Raw genomic sequence first — 22,800 nt, forward strand, 5'->3', positions numbered from 1 at the left:
CTTGACTTTTGTCCCCTGACACTTTGAGTGTCTGGAGTGCTGACTGTGCTGGGCTGGGACCAAGCCCTAGACCATGACCCTGAGCACAAGAGGTCAGTTTTTGGGTTTTTGGTTTTGTTTTGTTTTGTTTTGTTTGAGACAGAGTCTTGCTTTTGCCCAGGCCGGAATGCAGTGGTGCCATCTCCGCTTGCTGCAACCTCCACCTCCCGAGTTCAAGTGATTCTCCTGCTTCAGCCTCCTGAGTAGCTGGGAAGCTGGGATTATAGGCATTTGCCACCACGCCTGGCAAATTTTTGTATTTTTAGTAGAGATGGAGTTTTGCCATGTTGGCCAGGCTGCTCTCGAACTCCTGACCTCGGGTGATCCACCCTCCTCGGCCTCTCAAAGTGATGAAATTGCAGGCATGAGTCACCATGCCCGGCCTGTTTTGCTTTCAGCCTTACCCGTTTCTCTCCAGTGTCTTCTCTCTGGTGTGCTATTTATTTAACTAGTTTCTTACTGATGAAGATAAGAATATACTGGTTTTTTGTTATTAGAGATAAAATAACAAAATCACTGCTTCTTTTTGCAGTTAGTTCTTGAGAAATTTCTGGAGATGGACAGATATATTTGGTGGTTGGGGGAACCCTTTTGGCTGAGTATGGTGGCTCATTCCTGTAATCCCAGCACTTTGTGAGGCCAAGGTGGGAGGATTCCTTGAGGCCAGGAGTTCGCGAGCAGCCTGGGCAACATAGGGAGACTCTGTCTCTATAAAAAAAAAAAAAAGGCCGGGCGCGGTGGCTCAAGCCTGCAATCCCAGCACTTTGGGAGGCCGAGACGGCAGATCACGCAGGTCAGGAGATCGGCATCTCATCCTGGCTAACATGGTGAAACCCCGCCTCTATTAAGAAATACAAAAAACTAGGCCACAGGTGGCGGGCGCTCAGGAAATCCCAGCTACTCGGGAGGCTGAGGCCGGAGAATGGCGTTGAACTGGGAGGGCGGAGCTTGCAGTGAGCCGGGAGATCCGCCACTGCACTCCAGCCTGGCGACAGAGCAGACCGGCCTCAAAAAAAAAGCTGGGTGCGGTGGCACACACCTGTAGTTCCAGCTACTTGGAGCCTGGGGTAGGAAGTTCACTTGAGCCCAGGATTTCAACAGAGTGAGACTCTGTCTTTGAAAAAGCAAACAGGCCAGGCATCGTGGCTTACTCCTGTAATCTCACACTTTGGGAGGCCGAGGCGGGTGTGGTGGCACAGGCCTGTAATCCCAGCTACTCGGGAGGCTGAGGCACAATAATTGAGAATAAGTTGAACCGGCATGGCGGAGGTTGCAGTGAGCAGAGTTCACACCACTGCACTCCAGCCTGGGTGACAGCAAGACTCTGTCTTTAAAAAGAAAAAAAAAAAAAAGAACAAAAACCTCTTAATACATTTTGTTAGGTTGCTGCCAGAAGAATTTTGCTTGTTAATTCATGTAGGGACCACCCCCAACTTCCCTCACGCATTGGTCAGTGCTTGCCATTGTAAAATTGGTTCCTTTGCTTCAGAAGTAATGCGTGATCATTGCAGAAACTTAACAACTTTATAGAATTAGGCAATGCAGAAGGCTGAGCCCGCTCATCTCAACTTTTTTTTTTTTTTTTTTTTTTTTTTGAGACGGAGTTTTGCTCTTGTTGCCCAGGCTGGAGTGCAATGGCGTGATCTTGGCTCACCCCAACCTCTGCCTCCCGGGTTCAAGCGATTCTCCTGCCTCAGCCTGTCGAGTAGCTGGGATTATAAGCATGTGCCACCACACCTGGCTACTTGGAGTGTCTCCATGTTGATCAGTCTGGTCTCAAACTCCTCAGGTGATCTGCCTGCCTTGACCTCCCAAAGTACTTGGATTACAGGCGTGAGCCACAGCGCTGGGCCTAAAATTAGATGATATCTTACTGTTTTACAACTTTATTTTTCTAGTTAATATATCTTTCCATGTTGTTATGTGTATTCAGATCTCTAACATTCCTGAATTTGCCCTATCTTATTTAACCGTTATATTGATGAACATCTGTAACTATTTCCATCAATGCTATAATGAACATCATCATTCAGTTTCTTTGTACATTTGCTGAACTATGTGTTTTTTTTTTTTTTTTTTAAAGACAGAGTCTTGCTCTGTCGCCAGGCTAGAGTGCAGTGGCACGATCTCAGCTCACTGCAACCTCCGTCTCCTGGGTTCAAGTCATTCTGCTGCCTCAGCCTCCCAAGTAGCTGGGATTACAGGCATGCACCACATGCCCAGCTAATTTTTGTGTTTCTTAGTAGAGAGAGGGGTTTCACCATGTTGGCCACGATGGTCTCGATCTCTTGACCTCGTGATCCGCCCGCCTCAGCCTCCCAAAGTGCTGGGATTACAGGTGTGAGCCACTGCGCCCGGCCGGTTGATTTTATAATGTGGAATGGTTGGGTAAAATAGTGTGGACATTTGAAGTTTTCATAAGCGTTGCTGAATTGCTGCCAAAGGGATTGTACTGTTTAATTCTGCTATCAGCAGTATATGGGACTGCTTGTTTCCAGCCTCATTGTCAATACCGGCTATGGTTATATAAAAAAAATCTTTGCCAGTTTTAATGAGCAACAGATGCATTATCATGTTCTTATTTTGATTGAATTACTTTGGAGTTGATGGGTTTTTTTTTTCCAGCTTTATTAAGATATAATTGACAAATAAATTACATATATTGACCAGGCGCGGTGGCTCATGCCTGTATTCCCAGCACTTTGGGAGGCTGAAGTGGGCGGATCACTTGAGGCTAGGATGGTCAATATGGTGAAACCCCATCTCTACTAAAAATATAAAAAATTAACCGGGTGTGGTGGTGCACTTCTGTAGTCCCAGCTGCTCAGGAGGCTGAGGCATGAGAATGACTTGAACCTGGGAGGCAGAGGTTGCAGTGAGCTGAAAGTGTGCCTCTGCACACCAGCCTGGGCGACAACAAGACTCTGTCTCAAAAAACAACAACAAAAAAATTGCATATATTTATGGTGTACAACGTGATGTTTTGATTCATTGTTTTGGTTTTCATTTCGTTTACTATTAATGAGGTTGAGTAACAAATTACCCCTTAGTTTGTTATTTGGCTTGGTTGCCTTTTTTTTTTTTTTTGGTCTTGTTATTGATTTGTACATTTTATTTGTATATTAAGGGTGTTACTCCTTTATCATGTAGTAACTATTTTTTCCCAGTTTGCTAGCTTTTTTATTTCTTTATTTTATAAAGGTATAATTTACATACAGCAAAATTCACTTTTTTTGTTTGTTTGTTTTATAGAGATGGGGTTTCCCTATGTTGCCCAGGCTGGTCTCGAACTCCTGGGCTCAAGGGATCTGTCTGCCATGGCCTCCCAAAGTGCTGGGATTACAGGCATGAGCTACCGCACCCAGCGTTTTTTTTTTGTTTTTTTTTTTTTGTTTTTTGTTTTTGGAGATGGACTCTCACTCTGTCGCCCAGGCTGGAGTGCAGTGGTGCAATCGCGGCTCACTGCAACCTTCGCCTCCTGGGTTCAAGCGATTCTCCTGCCTCAGCCTCCCGAGTAGCTAGGACTACAGGCATGTGCCACCACGCCCAGCCAATTTTTTGTATTTTTAGAGACAGAGTTTCACCATGTTAGCCAGGATGGTCTTGATCTCTCGACCTCATGATCCGCCCGTCTTGGTCTCCTGAAGTGTTGGGATTACAGGTGTGAGCCACCATGCTCGGCCATTTTTTTTTTTTGAGACTGAGTCTCGCTTCCACTTCAGGCTGGAGTGCAGGGTCTGATCTTAGCTCTCGCTGCAGTCTCGGGCCTGGTTTACGCTTTATTCTTCTGCTCCTCTTAGCCTCCCGGTAGCTGGGACTACAGGCTTCACCACCTCACTCGCTAGTTTTTGTATTTTTTAGTAGAGACGGGTTTCACCGTTAGCCAGGGATGGTCTCGACCTCCCTGACCTCGCGGATCCGCCTGCCTCGGCCTCCCAAAGTGCTGGGATTACAGGCTTGAGCCACCGCCTTTTTTTAAATGAGACAAGGTCTTGCTCTGTACCCCAGGCTGTAGTGCAGTGGCGTGATCATAGCTCACTGCAACCTTCAACTCTTGAACTCAAGGGATCCTCTTGCCTGAGCCTTTCAGAGTTCTGGGATTATGGATGTGAGCCGCTGCACCCAGCCCCCTCCCCCACCCTTTTTTTTTTTATTAGACTCTTGCTATGTTGCCCAGGCTGGAGGGCAGTGGTGTGATCATAGCCCATTGCAACCTTGAGCTCATGAGCTCAAGGGATCCACTTGCCTCAGCCTCCCAAAGTGCTAGAGTTACAGGCATAAGCCACTGTACCTGGTCCTTTAATTTTTAATGTTTATTTAAGCTTTAAAAATTAAATTTTTAATTTTTTTTGAGACGGAGTTTTGCTCTTGCTACCTAGGCCGGAGTGCAATGGCACGATCTCAGCTCACTGCAACCTCCGCCTCCCAGGTTCAAGTGATTCTCCTGCCTCAGCCTCCGAGTAGCTGGGATTACAGGTGTGTGCCACCACGCCTGGCTAATTTTTTTTTGTATTTTTAGTAGAGACAGGGTTTCACCATGTTGGCCAGGCTGATCTTGAACTCTTGACCTCAGGTGATCCACCCACCTCGGCCTCCCAAAGTGCTGGGATTACAGGCGTGAGCCACTGCACCCAACCTCTGTGTACTACTACTTTCATCTGAGCCATTTGAGAGTTAGTTATGTAGCATAGTTTCCTAAGAATAAGGCCATTTGCTTACATAACCACAGTAAAGTTATATTCAATCCAGGGAATTTAAGCTTAATTCAGGATGTTTATCTACAGTTTATATTCCATTTTTCCCTGCCCATGATGCAGTCTAGGACCAGACATTGCATTTAGTTGTCCTATCCCTTTAGTCCGCCTTTCTTAGTCTCATGATATTGACATTTTTGAAGTATATGGTATGGCTAATTATTTTGTAGAATGTTTCTCTATTTGGGTTCATCAGAGTTTCCTTCTTAGATTCAGGTTGTGTGTTTTAGCTAGAAATTACTATAGAGTCTATATCTCAGCGAAATCCAAATGGTGTACTCTTGTGTCTTTCAGGGAAGTCTTCTGACCAACTGGCCCTCTGTCCCTCCTACCATAAAGGAGGAGGAAAGCAGTGAAGAGGAACCTGCAGCAGCCACCACTTCAAAGGAGCAGGAGCCCATCCCTAAAGATCTGGACGCAGTACGAACACCCGAGCCTTTGGAGGAATTTCCGAAGCGTGAGGACCAGGAAGGCTCCCCACCGGAAATGAGTCTGCCCTACAAGTGGGTGGTGGAGGCAGCCAACCTCCTCATCCCTGCTGTGGGGTCTAGCCTCTCTGAAGCCCTGGACTTGATTGAGTCGGTATGTTGGTCACAACATTTCACAGTAGGCACAGAACACCCCTAGCAGGAAGTGCTTCTCTCGTGGGCCCACATCCTTTTGCTCATTCCATCTCCGGGCTAACAGTTACTGACTTGATGCTGAGTGCCCAGCCCTAACCGAAGGGCTGGGGACACCAGGGTCATCACCATACAGTCCCTGTCTTTGGGGAACTCCTGGTGTGTGCAGCAGGAATTTGTGGTGGCATCTGACCTCTATGTATGGCACAGGGCAGGGTGGGAAGGCTGCCCAGAGGAGGTGGCACTGCACTGAGTCCTAAAGGTTGACTGCAGGTGACAGCACAGGACAGCGTGGTATTTGTGGCATCACACATGGTTGGGCCTCCCTGAAGAGGAGCCCAGGAAGTGCCAAGGCTTGGTGCTGGTCTTGAAGTGGAGTGGGTTCTGGTTACTCAGGGTGGGGCAGCCATTGAGCCCGTGTTGTGGTTACTGTGTTGGCTGTGGGGTTGTGTCCTTTGAGGAGGGCTTCTTGGTGTGACACCCCAGCTTCTGACTGCATCAGCCAGGTCTGCCGTGTAGAGCGGGTTTTGGGAGGTGAAAGACCAGAGGCCTGGTCACTGGGGTGCGGAGTCCAGTATGGGGGTCCATGTTCGCCTTCCCACTCAGGTGTCTTCCGTCCTAGAACATCCTACTGCCAGGGTCTGAGCTTAATATACAGTCTTCGTGTTATCCTGTGAGGCGTGTCATTTCTGTTTTGTAGGTGAGACTGAGGCTCAGAGAGGTCAAGTAGTATACCCATGGTTGCACAGCAAGTACACTTGGTGGTCTTGACTGCCGTGCTGTGCTTTTGCTACTACTTGATGAAGGGTTGGAGGGCCATCTACTCAGGCCCTCTTTCACTCTAGGTCTCACCTCTTGACCCCAGTGACTGGGACTGGACCCAGCTACAGGCTCTGTCTGTGGTGCCCCCACCTCCAGGGATTGTCAGAGGAGTTTGAGAGGTACTAGCACATTCATAGATTCTCAGCACAGCTCTGAAGCAAGCACTGGGCACCATCCCTCGCCCGAGCTCTGAGGGGAGTGTTGAGAGGAGACTCCGCCCCTCTATGCCTGGCACACTGTTTATACCACAGCATCACCTCCCTTTACCCTAGACTGTTCTGTTTTCTTTTGCTTGCAGGCACAGCTCGCCTGTATTGAGCACCCACTGATTGCCAGAGCCAGTGCTTAGTGAGTAATTACAGTACCTAAGATTTGAGTGCTTGCCACTTGCCAGGCCCATCACTTGCTACCTAATGTGTGGGCTCTTCGTTGGTCTTTTCTTTTTGAGATGGAGCCTTGCTGTGTCGCCCAGGCTAGAGTGCAGTGGTGTGATCTCAGCTCACTGCAAGCTCCGCCTCCTGGGTTCACGTCATTCTCCTGCCTCATCGTCCCAAGTAGCTGGGACTACAGGCGCCTGCCACCACGCCCGGCTAATTTTTTGTATTTTTTAGTAGAGACGGGGTTTCAGTGTGTTAGCCAGGATGGTCTCGATCTCCTGACCTCGTGATCTGCCCGCCTCGGCCTCCCAAAGTGCTGGGATTACAGGCGTGAGCCACTGTGCCCGGCTTTAGTTGGTCTTTAACAACCTGTGAGGTGGGTAGTGGACTCATCAACAGTGAGAGCACCCCACACTCAGAGAGGTTAGGAGAGACTTGGCCAGTTTTACATAGCTGGTGACCTCCAGGAACAGGAGTCAGGCCCTGCTGTCCGTCCGGCTCAGAGCTCAGGCTGTTTCCACGATGACCTTCAGCGCCTGTTGGGGGAGTTACTGCATATGTGGAAATCCTGTCTTCCTTCCTCTGCTTTGTCCACTTGAGTGGTCCTTGTAGGATGTACTTCTGGTCTACCAGACACTGTCAGTGCTGGGGCCTCCCTGAGGTTGGGGTGTGGGCCTGAGGTCGGTCCTGCCCCGAGCTGGCCTCCATCCTTAAGAGTGAATTGCCCCAGGCTCCTGCAAGTCCTGGGAACCAGAACTCGGCATTAGCATCTGGGTCCCCTCAGAGACCAGGACCCAAAGACCAGAAGCCTTTTGGTTTGTGCTGTGATTTACTGGGTAAAGGAGGGAAAACCTGTAATGACTCACGGGCTTGTTCTAGCAGCTGAGTAACTTTGGGAAGACCAAATCCCCTTAGCTCAGCTTCCTTGGTGTGAAAGGGAAAGTAATGCTTCCGTGGCAGAATTGTGGGGATTGGAAACAACTTTTGTGAACTGCCCCAAGGAGGCATCAATGATGAGTGATATCCCGTTCACTGCTCTATATTTCGTTCTATAAAAAATATCTGCAGGCTGGGTACTGTGGTTCATGCCTATAATCCCAGCACTTTGGGAGGCTGAGGTGAGAGGATCACATGAGCCCAGGAATTTGAGACCAGCCTGGGTAACGTAGCGAAACACAGTCTCTGTAAAAAAATCTTTTAAAAAATTAGCTGAAACTGGGTGCAGTGGCTCACACCTGTCATCCCAGCACTTGGGGAGGCCGGGACTGTCGGATCACCTGAGGTCAGGAGTTCGAGACCAGCCTGGCTAATATGGTGAAACCCTGTCTCTACTAAAAGTACAAAAATTAGGTGGGCGTGATGGCACATGCCAGTAGTCCCAGCTACTCAGGAGGCCGAGGCGAAGGTTGCAGTGAGCCGAGATTGCACCATTGCACCACAGCCTGGGCAACAGAGTGAGACTCTGTCTCAAAAAAAAAGAAAGATAAAAAATTAGCCAAGAATGGTGGTACATGCCTGTAGTCCCAGCTACTTGGGAGGCTGAGGCGGGAGGATCGCTTGAACCCAGGAGTTTAAGCCTGCAGTGAGCTGTGATTGTGCTACTATCCTCCAGCGTAGGCAACAGAGTGAGACCCTGACTCTTTAAAGGAAAAAAGAATCTATGAAAATATAGATGTATAGTCATAGAAAACTTTGAGGAAATGCATGAAATATTAATGATTGATCCTGAGCTGTGGGATCATACTTGACACTTACATATTTCCTTTAATGAACAAGTCCTCTTGTATTAAGAGCATAGTAATTGCAATTCCTAACTTCCCTCCCTGGGCAGGACCCCGACGCTTGGTGCGACCTGAGTAAATTTGACCTCCCTGAGGAGCCATCTGCAGAGGACAGTATCAACAACAGCCTAGTGCAGCTGCAAGCATCACAGCAGCAGCAGGTCCTGCCACCCCGCCAGCCTGCTGCCCCGGTGCCCAGCGTGACCGAGTACCGCCTGGATGGCCACACCATCTCAGACCTGAGCCGGAGCAGCCGGGGGGAGCTGATCCCCATTTCCCCCAGTACTGAAGTCGGGGGCTCTGGCATTGGCACGCCGCCCTCGGTGCTCAAGCGGCAGAGGAAGAGGCGTGTGGCCCTGTCCCCTGTCACTGAGAATAGCACCAGTCTGTCCTTCCTGGATTCCTGTAACAGCCTCACGCCCAAGAGCACACCTGTTAAGACCTTGCCCTTCTCGCCCTCCCAGGTGCGTGGACCCCACTGTGGCAGCTTACTGGGTTGGTACAGGCACCTAGTGTTCAGTGCTGGGGCAAGGGTGAGCAAAACCAGACCTGGCTCTGTCCTCATGCAGCTTACGCTCTGGTAGGAAGACCAGTTAACTGAAAAAGACCCAGAAAATGTGATAATCAGGATGAAGGAGAAGGCTTATGGTGCTGCATATGTGTATCTAGTCTGGGCGAGTCCAGGAAGACTGCCAGGAGGAGGAGGAGGATGCTGGTAGCTGGGTAATGAAGGAGAGGAAGAGAACTGTCGTGTTTGTTCATTCCATTTGTGGAACCTATTTCGTAGCAGACTTGCCAGCCCTGGGGAGCAAAGATGAAGATGATGGGTTGTCCCCAGCACTGACTCGCCCTGCCCGGTGTCGGGAAGAGCTGGGATAGCCAGTGCTGGGGATGAGCTTGTAATGAACCAGAATAGAGTGTGGGAAGTGCCATGTGATAGCAATTGCGAAGTCACTGAGAACTCACTGTCCTGGGTGTTGCCCCTGGGTGCCCTTTTAGTAACACACAGAGCTTCGGGAGCCGGGATGGATGCCAGAGTCTCTCCGAGACAGAGGTCATGGGGGGCACCTGGCCTGCAGAGAGGTATCTGGGCTGGTTCTCCTTGAGCACCTTGACCAAAGGCACAGAAAAGGAAGGGCAGAGAGGATGTGTGGAGTCGTGGGGGGTGGTGCAGGGCCTTGGTGGGCGTAGGTATAACCTCGGGCTTTGGCTGTCATTAGGTCTGTTCTTCCCGTGAGGCTGTGGGTGAGAGCGAGGCCCTGAGGTGGCCCGGTGCAGGAGGCAGCCCTGTCATCATGGGTCAGGATGGCTAGTGGCATTTTGAGAGAGTCCCCGTGTCGGTTTGCTCCAGCTGCTTAACATAGTACCACAGACTCAGTGGATTCGACAACAGAAATTAAGCATCATTGGTTTCTTCTGAGGCCTCTCTCCTTGGCTTGTAGATGCTGGCTCCTCCTGTGTTTTCACGTGGTCGCCTGTGTCCTAATCTATTATTTTTTCTTTTAAAACCTCTTATTTTATAATCTTATAAGGATACCAGTTATTGGATTAAGGCCCACTCTAATGACTTTATTTTTTTATTTTTATTTTTTGAGATGGAGTCTTGTTCTATTGTCCAGGCCGGAGGCTGGAGTGCAGTGGCATGATCACAGCTTACTGCAACCTCCACCTCCCAGGTTCAAGCAATTTTCCTGCCTCAGGCTCCTGAGTAGCTGGGATTACAGGCATGAGCCACCATGCCCAGCTATTTTTTGTTTTTGTTGTTTTAGTAGAGATGGGGTTTCACCATGTTGGCCAGACTGGTCTCGAACTCCTGACCTCAAGTGATCCACCCGCCTTGGCCTCCCAAAATGCTGGGATTACAGGCCTGAGCCACCGCGCCCAGCCTCTATTGACTTTATTTTAACTTACCACTTTATTTTTTATTTTTGTTTTTTGAGATGTAGTCTTGCTCTGTTGCTCAGGCTGGAGTGCAGTGGCATGATCTCAGCTCATTGCAGCCTGCATCTCCCAGGTTCAAACAGTTCTCCCACCTCAGCCTCCCGAGTAGCTGGGATTACAGGTGCCTGCCACCATGGAGTTTCACCATGTTGACCAGACTATAACTTACCACTTTATTTATTTATTTATTTTTTTGAGAGGGAGTCTTGCTCTGTTGTCCAGGGTGCAGTAGTGGAGTCTCAGCTCACTGCAACTTGTGCCTCCTGGGTTCAAGCAATTCTCCTGCTTCAGCCTCTCGAGTAGCTGGGATTACAGGGCCCACCACCATGCCTGGCTAATTTTTGTATTTTTAGTAGAGTCGGAGTTTCACCATGTTGGCCAGGCTGGTCTCGAATGCCTGACCTCAGGTGATCCACCTGCCTCTGCCTCCCACAGTCCTGGGATTACAGGCGTGAGCCACTGCGCCTGGCCTAACTAACCGCTTTAAAGGCCTTATCTCCAAGTATTAATACAGTCCCATTCTGAGGTGCTGAGAGTTGGGACTTGAGGACGTAAATTTGAGGGAGACACAGGTCAGTCTGTAACATGCTGCAAGTGAGGGCTGCTGGCTGGAGAAGGAAGGCAGCAGGTCCCTGAGCTACTATTTGGGCAGCTCAGGATGATGGAGCATGGTGGCCGCCCTACGCCAGAGACCCCATTTAGAGTGGTGACCCTGAGGGTTGCAGATGGCTCTCTATTACAGCATCTTCAGGGCAGGGAGGGAAGAGAGGGTGGTGCTTCAAAGAATGGATGCTGACTTAGGTCTAGATTTGAGTCTCACCTCTAGCATTCAGTGCAAGACTCAAAACTTCTCTAAGCTTTGGTTCTCTTACCTGTAAAAGGGAGATAGTAATAGTGCCTATGTCTCAGGATTTGTGGGAACTAAACTATTTGTGTGAAGTGCTTAGCACTGGCAAGAGAAGGTGCCTTCTAAATGATAACCCCCCACCACCAGGGTCACTACAACTGTCACATGCCTTGCACCTTCACAGGTCAGTTCAGAGCTAGTTTTATTTCTTCTGAGAAGGAGCCGCTCTCCCGCAGTTGGCTTCCTGTGCCTTAACTGCGTCATGGCACTTGAGTAGAGATGGCAAAAGCTAGGATTAGGGTGACGGAACCCCAGAGGCCTGTGTGAACCTGCTTGGTGGGCTCCTGGTATCGATCTGTCCCAGTCTTTGTTCTCTGGTGTCTGATGGTCAGGAGGGGACCTCAGTATCAGAGAGCAGACGTTTTGGGGGAGGAGCTCAAGGATCTCTACCCATGACCCCCTGAGGTCTCAGGAATCCACATGCAGGTGATCATTTTGTCTTGTTCCCTCTCTCTTCTTCGGCAGTTTCTGAACTTCTGGAACAAACAGGACACATTGGAGCTGGAGAGCCCCTCGCTGACATCCACCCCAGTGTGTAGCCAGAAGGTGGTGGTCACCACACCACTGCACCGGGACAAGACACCCCTGCACCAGAAACATGCTGCGTGAGTGCTGTAATGCCCCCAACCTTCGCCGTCCTCTCCCTCAGCAACGTGAGACTGTGGGCTTGAGGACCACTCAAGCTGGTAGAACAGTGGGAGGGGACACCCTTGGAATAACACTGGAGACTGTTTGAAGAAAGCCCTCTCCTTTCTGGCCACCACGATTTATCATTTTTGTCAGTATAGTCTGGGGCTCCACCCGTGCTTTTCCTCATTTGTTATTTTTTAATTTGATAGTTTCCTTTTTTGTGATCCTCCTGCCTCAGCCTCCTGAGTAGCTGGGACGCTAGGTGCATGCCACCATGCTCATCTAATAAAATTTTTTAAGAGGTGAGGTCTTGCTACTTTATCTGGGCTGATTTTGAACTGGCCTTAAAGTGATCCTGCCACAGCCTCCCAAAACGCTGGGATTACAGGCGTGAGCTACTGCACTTGGCCCTCATTTGATGATTTTCTGTCTCAGGAACAGACAGAGTCCATATTAGCCTGAAAAACATAATCTCTTCCCCTTCCTAAGGTTTCAAGTGCAAATTCTCTGTGTTTGAGCAGCCTTATGTGCAAGGCGGAAGTGCCCCAGTCCCTCCATCTGGACTGGAGGCTGCATTCCTCTCCTCTGAGCTTACGGAGCACGGCGTTTTCTGTCTGGAAGCCTGTGCAGGTTGCTCGACAGCCTGCTTTTATGGAAGTGCTTTTACAATAAATTTACTTCCTCGAGTCATGATTCTAAATTCCAGGTAGAGAGAGTTGCTTAACTATTCCTCTGCTTGATACATTAGCTGGAGGAGGAAATCATTATTTTGTGATTCTGAAGTCAGCTCAGGAATTTTAGCCCTGATAATGATATAATTTCAGGAAAAGATCTGTGACTCCCTTAGTCAGAAATCATTCTCCAAAGTCCGGCTCAGTGGCTCACACTTGTAATCCCAGTACTTGGGAGGCCGAGGTGGGAGGATCACTTGAGACTAGGGGTTTAAGACCAGTCTGGGCAATATAGGGAGACACTGTCTATCCAAAAAAAAGAAAAAGAAAATTTTTATTTATTTTTGAGATGGAGTCTTGCTTTGTCACCCAGGCTGGAGGGCAGTGACACAATCTCAGCTCACTGCAACCTCTGCCTCCCAGGTTCAAGTGGTTCTCCTGCCTCAGCCTCCTGAGTAGCTGGGATTACAGGTGTGAGCCACCACACCTGGCTAATTTTTGTATTTTTAATAGAAACAGGGTTTCACCATGTTGGTCAGGCTGGTCTCAAACTCCTGACTATGTGATCCACCCACCTCCGCTTCCCAAAGTGCTGGGATTACATGTGTGAGCCACCGCTCCCAACCAAAAAAATTTTTTTTAATTAGCTGGACATGGTGGTGTATGCCTGTAGTCCCAGCTACTTGGGAGGCTGAAGTGGGAGGATTGCTTGAGCCCAGGAGTTTGAAGCTGCAGTGAGCTATGGTTGACTACTGCACTCCAGCCTAGGTGACAGAGCGTGACCCTCTTTCTAGTTTTTTTTGTTTTTTTTTTTTTGTTAAAGAAAGAGAAAAGAAATCCGTCTCTAAAGAGTTGATCTGAAGTGTAACTTAGATAGGTTTCGTGATAAATGATTGTCCATTCAAACCAGAATCCTGGACTTTGGATCTAAGCCCTTAAACAGAGATGCTGTCACTACAAAAGGCATTGATACTTCTCTCTCTCCCTTTCTTTCTTATCCATGTGGCCTCATTTGCTGCCTCCCTCCAACTCCTTTTTTCTATAGGAAGAAGCATCTCCAGTGTTCATTCCTCTTTAGATCCATATGTCCATCTTATTCCTTCTGAAGGCCATCCTTTAACCATGTAGTGTGGGCCTGCTGGTGATGAATTCTAATTTTTATAGTTTTTGCTAATTTTTCTATTTTTTTTGTAGAGATGGGGTTTCACCATGTTGGCCAGGCTGGTCTCTAACTCCTGACTCAAATGGCCTGCCTTGGCCTCCCAAAGTGCTGGTATTATAGGAGTGAGCTGTAATCCAGCTGTTATTCTTTTGTAGAGAGTCTCTTTAGTTAACCCTCAAATTTGCCAGGCTGTATGGTGGTGTGGTTATTTCTCTATTTTTTTCCTCCCTGGCTTTCATATCAGACTAAAGATTCAAACCTTGAGCTGAGGAAGTGTATATTTCTTTAGTTTTTCTTTTCCTGTCTGCCCCTTCTCCTACCTTACGAATTCCTTCCTATATAGGCTGGATTGATCTGTGTCTTTTTCGTCTTCATACTCCTCTTCGCCATCTTGAGCCATATCCTTAATCTGCCAAGAACATGATGGGATTGTTTTCTGATTCACCAGTTTGGTTGTCTGTGGTTTCCAACTTGCTGAGTTCTCTGACGTACAGAGCTGCATTTTTTATCTCCAAGCAATCTTTTGAATTCCCTTTTCAAGTCAGCCTCCCTGCCTCCCTGAGGTTTCTTTTTGAGATAGTCTTGCTCTGTCCCCAAGGTTGAATGCAGTGGTCTGATCATGGCCCACTGTAGCTTCTACCTCCCAGGCTCAAGTGATCCTCCCACCTCAGCCTCCTAACTAGCAGAGACCTCAGGTGTGCACCACTATGCCTGGCTAATTTTCTTGTTTTTTGGAGAGACAGGGTCTCACTGTGTTGCCCAGGCTAGTCTTGAACTCTGGGACTCAAGCAATCCTTCCGCCTCAGCCTCCTAAAATGCTGGCATTACAGGGGTGAGTCACCAGGCTCGGCCTCTCCCTGAGTTTTCTAATGTGTGTATATACACTTTTTTTTTTTTTTTCCCATTTTTCCGAGACAGGGTCTCTCTTAGTCACCTAGGCTGGAGTGCAGTGGTGTAATCATGGCTCACTGTAGCCTTGAATTCCGGGCTTGAGTGGCCCTCCTCCCATAGTCTCTGGAGTAGTTGGGACTACAAGCACCACCGTGGCTGGCTGATTTTTTTATTTTTAGTAGAGATGGAGTCTCTCTGTGTTACCCAGGCTGTTCTTGAACTCCTGGCCTCAAGTGATCCTCTCCTGTTAGCCTAACACTAATCCTAGAGTGTTAGGATTACAGGTATGAACCACTGCCTTTGGCCATGTGTGGGCTTTTAGTCCTTGTTGATGCCACGAATTAGAGGGGTTCTGGAACTTTCTCATGTTCCTCAGAAACTCCATTGTCCCATGGAGATGCTTGAGTGGCTCAGATTCACCCCTGTGAGCTGTGGTTTGAACTGTAAGATGTGTACATTTGACCTGTGCTTACCTGTCTTCGCTCTTCCTTACAGAGGGGGATCTCTGTGTGTCCCAGATGGGGGATAACAAGGGTTTGGGAAGAGACTGTGGATCCCTGCCTGATCTCTAGGTCCTGAGGAAGGAAGAAAAGAATGGTCTGCACTTGTACTAGTTTTTTTATCCCCCCATGGAGTGGCTGGCCAGTTGCGGGAAGTGGAGGCGTCCAGGCCCCAGGCTGCTGTCTCTAGGAGTTGGCCTCATGACCTGAGTCCCTGGCTACCTGGGCTTTTCTCTCATCCTCTAAGTGCCTTGGTTATGCCATGAGAGTCAGCCATGGTGGCATCTCCAGGTGACTAAGGTCACATACTAGCACAAGGGCTCATGTTTGTGGAACCTGGTAGCTTCCTTCAGAGCTGACATTTGCCCACAGCCAGCCTGGCCCTGCCGCATATCGCCAGCCCTGGTGCTCTGGGGTGTGAGGTGCCTCTTCTGTCCCCCTGCTCCAGGGGCAGGCGGAAATCACCCATGGTGGGTCCACATCTGATAGAAGTATCTTACAGTTCTGCTTCTGGACCAGACCATCCTGGGTTTTTTCTGTGCTCTGCTGAAGGGTTTCCTCCGCATGTCCATCACCTTGGTGAACTCTCAGGAGACCTGGGAAGATGCTGGCCTCACCTCTCGCCCCTCCTTTCCCTCAGTGTGCTGCTGCCATCCTCACACAGGCTGTCCAGGGAGAGCTGGGCAGGATGGGATCTTCCTGGGTTCCCACCTTGCTCCGTGCCCCTCTCACTGTTCCTGAAGTGTGGCCATGGGCTGCCTTGTTTTCTGGAAAGTCCCAAGTCTGGACCGTGACTGAGCAGCATTCTCAGCTATCTGCCACCCGTCTGGAGCTCCTGGCCCCTCTTAGACTCCCCTTTTCCTTCTGTTTCCCCCGAGCCCCTGAGTTTGACCTGCAGGGTGGGGAGAGGGAAGAGAACTTGTGCTGGGCCAAAGGTCACATTGGGGGAAGGTGGAGCCAGGGCAGCAGAGTGCCTGGCGTTGGCCCCTGTCCTGTCACTAATTCCCCTGCTCTGGCCCCTGGCAGGTTTGTAACCCCAGATCAGAAGTACTCCATGGACAACACTCCCCACACACCAACCCCATTCAAGAACGCCCTGGAGAAGTACGGACCCCTGAAGCCCCTGGTACGTGGTGTGGTCACTGCCGTGGATCTCTGCCCAGTGGGATCCCTTGGGTTCATCCAACCATGTTCAGTCCACAGAGCTTCCCTCTGAGGTCTCCCTTGATTCTTCCTCCTGAGAAGATGCGGAGATCCTGATAGTATAAATGGGGAAGCTGAGGCTGCTCCTTGTCACTTCCTCCGACTGCTCCTGAGCACCTGAGTGTGCAAGCAGGCTCTGGCTAGTGCTGGAGACATGAGGGTATCCTGTGACACTCAGCCTCAGGATGGGGGAGACTGATGTGAAATACAAATAACTCAAACACTTTCAGGCAAAGATAAGCACTGTGCCTAGTTCAGAGAAGTGGCAAATTGCTGCTCTGGCCTGTCTTCTGACCAACTCCCAGTTCTCTACAGAGCACTGGAAAGCCCCAGGGACGTCTTTCCCACAGTGTGCAGGCTGCACTTCTCCCCTGCTCTTCCCAGTGTTGGGATGGTTGTGTTTTCTCTGTGAAAACAGGAGTTGGCACCTTGGGCTTTCTGAAACACACAGGTGTTTTAGAAATCGGTGGAGGGTTGTGGAGGCACTGGACTGTGAACAAGGTCTGCAGTTGGTCCCCCTGCCCTCTCCACTGCGTGGAGCCTCCTATGAAGCCCAAGGGTGGCTGGGAGCTGAGGCTCCCCTGGGCCTGCCATGGAACTGATTCTGAGTCAAGCAGACTTTCCATGGACCATGCTGCATGGGCCGAGGTGAGGCACAGTTAGTGCTCCTTTCCTGTTGCAGTGGAGATTCAGCTCCTCTACTAAAGTATCTGCGTGCTCTCCAAACAGGTGTGAGGGCAAATCTCATGACCTTGGCAGCTGCAATTAAAGTTTGCAGGGGCTTTTCGGGTGACTTCTGAGGAGTTGCTGTGCTTCACACCTTTCATTCTTAGTAGCACTCTCCCTCCCCTGTTCTCTGTTGCCTGAAGCTGGAGAGGTCCTTGGAACCCCCAGGCCTGAGAGAAGGAAATGGATTTGAGAGCCCCCATTAGTGTGGAACAAAGGGTTGAGTGAGCCTGGGCTTTGAGCCCTCCGGGTCCTAATTCAGCAGCTGTGTGACTATGTGCCGGGCTCTTGATCTCTGAGCCTCTGTTTCTACCTGCGTAAGATGACAGTGATTGCACAGGGCTGTGTGAGGGTTACTGTGTGTCCCTGGGCTGCTCCCAGCCATGGCAGGCCCGCGGGAATCAAGGTCATCAGCTGCTTGTCCAAGGCAGCAGTTAGTGGTTGTGAATGGTGCATGTGAGATCTGCATCCTGGCGTCAGGCCTTCTTCGTGCCTTACCCAGGACAGCCCAGTTGCAGCTGGGTTGGCCCCACTGTCCCACACACAGACAGCCCGAGTGTGGTGCCTCACATGGGCTGCCCCGCACCTACCCACAGCCGCAGACCCCACACCTGGAGGAGGACTTGAAGGAGGTGCTGCGCTCTGAGGCTGGCATCGAACTCATCATCGAGGATGACGTCAGGTCTGAGAAGCAGAAGAGGAAGCCTGGGGTGAGTGGGGTGGGGGTGGGAGAGCCTGGGCAGGGGGAGTTGGAGCCGTGGCATGGGGGAGGCATCCGGGGACAGGTTGTAGAAAGTGAGGCGCTGGGGAGAATGGGGGTGCAGCATGTCCCCTTTGCCCCCTTTCTCACGGTGGTTGTCAAGGAAACTGACAAGATAAGGACAGTGTCTCTGGGACCCTCCCCTGCTCCCCTTTGAAGGATTCACTTACTTATCCAACATTGTGTTCGGACCCTGCTCAAGTGGGGCTGGGCTGGATGTGGTGGATGGAGCAGCAGTTAAGACCCATACTGGATCTCCCCTTAGTGTTCGGGGGCAGAGACAGATGCTAGACAGACACACCATGACTAAATTCACAGGGTACCAAGGGCTGCAGAAAGGGAGGTTCCAAGGGAATCCTTCGAATGGAGGCGGGGCGGTCGAGACGAACCAGCCAGGCCAGGCAGCGCCGGGCTGAGTGTCAGCTGCATGAGCTGGGGGTGGGGGGAATGGGTTCAGGTGAGGTGGAGTCTGCAGGGATTCCTGGGCAGGGGGGCAGGGAAGGGACTGTCCCAAGCCTCCATTCTATGCCAGCCTTCCTGCCGCTGTGTTGTTAGCTTTCGTGACAGTGCGTGATCCCTTTGAGTCTCCTTGTGCTCCTCTTTTTTCCCAGACTGCTCTCCTCAAGGGAGAGCTGGGAACAGTGGGATATACAGGGTGTTAGGTAAGGAGGAGAGGTAGGCGGTCAGCCTGGGCGGGACTTGCCTGAGCTGGCACCCCATGTGCAGGTGGAGAGAACTTGGACCCTTGACTCCAGGGCCCTCCCTGGCCTCTCCTTGGTGGGGATGGTGGTTGTAAGACGTAGCAGCCCCTGCTGGGTGCACTGTTGGGTGGAGGGGTGGGGTGTGACTCTCAGAGCTGCTCCCTGGTATCGGAGCAGACCCTGGACCTGCTTCTGTGAGGTGCACAGTTAGGGATGGGACATTCCTTGCTTGTACTAGGTGTTTGAAGAGGGGCTTGTCTCAAGCGATTTGTGTTCCCATATTACTGGCCTGTGGGTGGTATTTTAGGTGTTACTGGGATGATTCTCTGCTGGGCCTGTTTGAGGGGCTGTGTCTGGTCCATTCGGGGTGAGAGCAAGTCACTTTGTGGTGGAGGTTCATGCTGTGTTCACTGCTCACTGTTGCAGCACCTGGCAGGACAGGGTCTACCTTAGGTACAGAGTCTGTAATGGGGCCATAGGGCCTAACTTTCCCAGCACCCCGCCCCCCCATTCTTCTAACAGCAGATTCCCACTAGCTGGGCCTTGCTCCAAGTCTGCACTGCAGCAGGGCCTGGTTTTGTGACCATCCATGGCCATGACTATCCAGGCGCTGACCATGGGGAATCCTGACACCCACCCTAACCCCCTTCTATCTGTTGACCCCCAGCTGCGGCGGAGCCCCATCAAGAAAGTCCGGAAGTCTCTGGCTCTTGACATTGTGGATGAGGATGTGAGGCTGATGATGTCCACACTGCCTAAGTCTCTCTCCTTGGTAAGGGTTCGCCCACCCCTACCCCACTCCAGAGCTGCCCCTAGGAGAATGAGGTCTCCTTGGAAGGCTTCTGCCCCTTGGAACTGTTGAGTTTTGGAGAGGACCCTGAAGGTGGAGTTAGTCTAGTGGCTCTCCAGCTGGGCTTCTGGAACGCTGGGTTCTGCGGGGAGGGGCTGTCAGGGAGGGTGGGTCTGGGCACCCACTGCTGGCTTCAGTCAGCAGCTCTGCTTGTCTCTCACAGAAGGTTTTGTTTGGCAGAGGTGTGTGGCTAGGACATGTTTAAAACCATGCGTCTCAGTCTCCAGCTCCTTCCCAGAAAGGGTCAGTGATGTGTCTTTTTTTTTTTTTTTTGAGTCAGAGAGTTTCGCTCTTCTTGCCCAGGCTGGAGTGCAATGGTGCCATCTCAGCTTACTGCAACCTCCGCCTCCCGAGTTCAAGTGGTTCTCCTGCCTCAGTCTCCCAAGTAGCTGGGATTACGGGCATGCACCACCACACCTGGCTAATTTTGTATTTTTAGTAGAGATGGGATTTCTCCACGTTGATCAGGCTGGTCTCAAACTCCCAACCTCAGATGATCGGCCTGCCTTGGCCTCCCAAACTGCTGGGATTACAGGCGTGAGTCACCGTGCCTGGCCTAGTGATGTGTCTTAAGGTACAGCCAGGCACTTGGGTACAGCAGCCCTGGGATGGGTGCTATACGGCCCCCAGGCCAGTGCACTTGCCGTGCCCGGTGCTACAGTCAGGTCGACCTCGGAAAGGGGGTTGTTGCCTGTGCAGAGCCTGGGTCCCCAGAAGCCATGGTGTGCGGCTGATCCCTCTGCTAACAATGGGGTGAGTTGGCTTGCCCTGGCTCAGAGTGGGGAGGCAGGAGAGGCACGGCGGCATCATGAACAAAGGTTAAGGGTTGCCTGATCTTTGAAGTAGACTGCTGCCCTCACGATCCTTGCAGAGAAACCTTGTCCTGGCTAGGGGTCCTTGACAGGACCTGCAGTCAGATTACTGCAAAGAAAAAAACGTCACTGCAGGGAGTGAACAGCACAGATTGAGTCAGGCGGGCCTGGGTTTGAGCCTGGCACCATTGCTGCTCTCTGGGATTTTTAAGGTTCCCTGAGCCCCAGTTAAAAGCCTATAAAAGGGGTGCCAAGCCTAAGTCAGGAGGGTACAGTGCCAAGCAGGGCACAGAGGCTGGAAAGGCATGGGAGGGACTTCGTGCAGCTCTGATGTGCTTGGGGTTGAAGCTGCATCTTTATGATGCTTGTGGATGTTTCTGGTCCCAGGAAAACAAGGAACAGCTTTGGTTCCTGAGGCTTGATGTGATGGAGGCAACATTATTGAGTATGTTATTACTCGACAATGCTCAGTAATACTCCACATTTATCAATTATGTTATTATGGCCTGGGGACTGCACAGCACCCATCCCAGGGCTGATGCGCCCCCAAGTGCCTGACTGTGCCTCAAGACACATCACTGAATCAGGCTCTGAAACGCACACAGATGTTTCTTTACTTGATTTTTGTTTGTTTGTTTGTTTTTGGGGGGAGACAGAGTCTTGCTCTGTTGCCCAGGCTGGAGTGCAGTGGTGCAGTCTCAGCTCACTGCAAGCTCTATCTCATCCCAGGTTCACGCCTTTCTCCTGCCTCAGCCTCCCAAGTAGCTGGGACTACAGGCGCATGCCACCACACCCAGCTAATTTTTGTATTTTTAGTAGAGATGGGGTTTCACCATGTTGGCCAGGATGGTCTCAATTCTTGACCTCGTGATCCGCCCGCCTCAGCCTCCCAAAGTGCTGGGATTACAGGCGTGAGCCACCACACCTGGCTCCTTGCTTAATCTTCTAAGTATAAAGTAAGATTAAGCTCACGTAAACTCCCCATCTGAAAGTAGAAACTGAGGCTTGGAAAAGTGTGCATCCTCTTTCAGGTCTCAGCACCCAGGTGGTGGTGCTGGGGTGGGATTGTGGGTTTTTTCCTTGCCTCTCACACCTTCTGGCAAAATGGTGACTCCTTGGTTTTGGTTTCAGCCGACAACTGCCCCTTCAAACTCCTCCAGCCTTACCCTGTCAGGTATCAAAGAAGACAACAGCCTGCTCAACCAGGGCTTCTTGCAGGCCAAGCCAGAGAAGGCAGCAGTGGCCCAGAAGCCCCGAAGCCACTTCCCGACACCTGCCCCTGTGAGTGCTGGCCATCCCTGGGGGTCCTGCAGTGCCTGCCTTCTTAGCTCAGGGCCTTTGCATAGGCTGTTCCTCTGCCTGGGTGCTCTTCCTGTTATTTCCTATGGCTACGTTTGCTTAACTTACTCTCTGATCTCAGTCTCAATGCTGCTTCCTAAGGGGGAAGCCTTCCCTGACCCCACATACTGTAGAGACACCGCCATTCTGCCATTCTCTCTTTTGTGACCTGGGTTTTACTTGTAACTAAATCATTATTCTGCATTTGGTTTGCTTAGTACATGTCTGTCCTCAGGCAGGGGCTGGCCTCAGGCTGCTGACCTGTCTCAACTGCTCCTTCTCACCCGCCTTCTGGCTGTGGCTTCTCCTTGAGAGGCTGGTGCTGCACGGCAGCGGGGCGGGGGGGCAGTGCATGGCCATGTCTCCTTGTCCAGCTTCCTGCTTACAGTTGAGGAAGCCCACAGCCAGGAAGTGACTTGTCCAGGGTCACAGGGAATGTGGAGAGAGAATAAGAAGGCTCTGGCTTCTGGGGAGGGAGGCTTATAACTCCACCTGTCTGGCCAGGATCACCAGGGTCTGTTGGGAACACATAGTCCCTACCTGGATGGTAACCCTCTCGCCTTCTCCCAGATGTCCAGTGCCTGGAAGACGGTGGCCTGCGGGGGGACCAGGGACCAGCTCTTCATGCAGGAGAAAGCCCGGCAGCTCCTGGGCCGCCTGAAGCCCAGTCACACATCTCGGACCCTCATCTTGTCCTGAGGTGCTGGGGGTGTCACGAGCCCATTCTCATGTTTACAGGGGTTGAGGGGGGCGTAGGGGGTCTGTGAATCTGAGAGTCATTCAGGTGACCTCCTGCAGGGAGCCTTCTGCCACCAGCCCCTCCCCAGACTCTCAGGTGGAGGCAACAGGGCCATGCGCTGCCCTGTCGCCGAGCCCAGCTGCGGGCGGCTCCTGGTGCTAACAACAAAGTCCCACTCCCAGGTCTGCCTGGTTCCCTCCCCAAGGCCACAGGGAGTCCAGTCAGCTTCTCCGAAGCCCAGGTCAGGCCTGGCCTCATCTCAGACCCTGCTTAGGATGGGGGATGTGGCCAAGGGTGCTCCTGTGCTCACCCTCTCCTGGTGCATTTTTTTGGAAGAATAAAATTGCCTTTCTCTTTGTGCTGGTCTGGACTCTGCCTCTCTACTGGGCCCTGCTCATGGTTCCCTGGTGGCCCATGGGCCTTCCTTTCTGGGATATAGGGACCTGAATGCTCATTCTCAGAGGCCAGCCTTATCTGCACAGCCCAGGCCTGGGCCCTTGACCCTGTTTCCACAGAGAGGCCCAGTGAGCTGGGAGCAGTTTCTCTCATCTCTGCACCCAGTGGGCATCTCTGCAA

The 22,800-nt window shown here is 51.1% G+C and overlaps 1 protein-coding gene across 2 annotated transcripts in view; it reads left to right on the top strand.

Moving 5' to 3' along the window:
• Positions 1 to 22,582, top strand: part of MYBL2 (MYB proto-oncogene like 2) — a 52,389-nt gene extending 29,807 nt beyond the window's left edge. For both annotated transcript variants that reach the window (XM_003904720.2, XM_031656782.1), the window contains 8 exons: positions 5,088 to 5,375; positions 8,444 to 8,857; positions 11,707 to 11,846; positions 16,122 to 16,221; positions 17,621 to 17,734; positions 19,153 to 19,257; positions 21,279 to 21,428; positions 22,056 to 22,582. In XM_003904720.2, coding sequence (XP_003904769.1) covers positions 5,088 to 5,375; positions 8,444 to 8,857; positions 11,707 to 11,846; positions 16,122 to 16,221; positions 17,621 to 17,734; positions 19,153 to 19,257; positions 21,279 to 21,428; positions 22,056 to 22,184 — 1,440 coding nt within the window. In that variant the 3' untranslated portion in view covers positions 22,185 to 22,582. The remainder of the gene's footprint in view (positions 1 to 5,087; positions 5,376 to 8,443; positions 8,858 to 11,706; positions 11,847 to 16,121; positions 16,222 to 17,620; positions 17,735 to 19,152; positions 19,258 to 21,278; positions 21,429 to 22,055) is intronic.
• The last annotated feature ends 218 nt before the right edge of the window (positions 22,583 to 22,800 follow it).

The sequence above is a fragment of the Papio anubis genome, chromosome 16 (genome assembly GCF_008728515.1).
Source record: "Papio anubis isolate 15944 chromosome 16, Panubis1.0, whole genome shotgun sequence".
NCBI classification, from domain to species: Eukaryota; Metazoa; Chordata; class Mammalia; order Primates; family Cercopithecidae; genus Papio; species Papio anubis.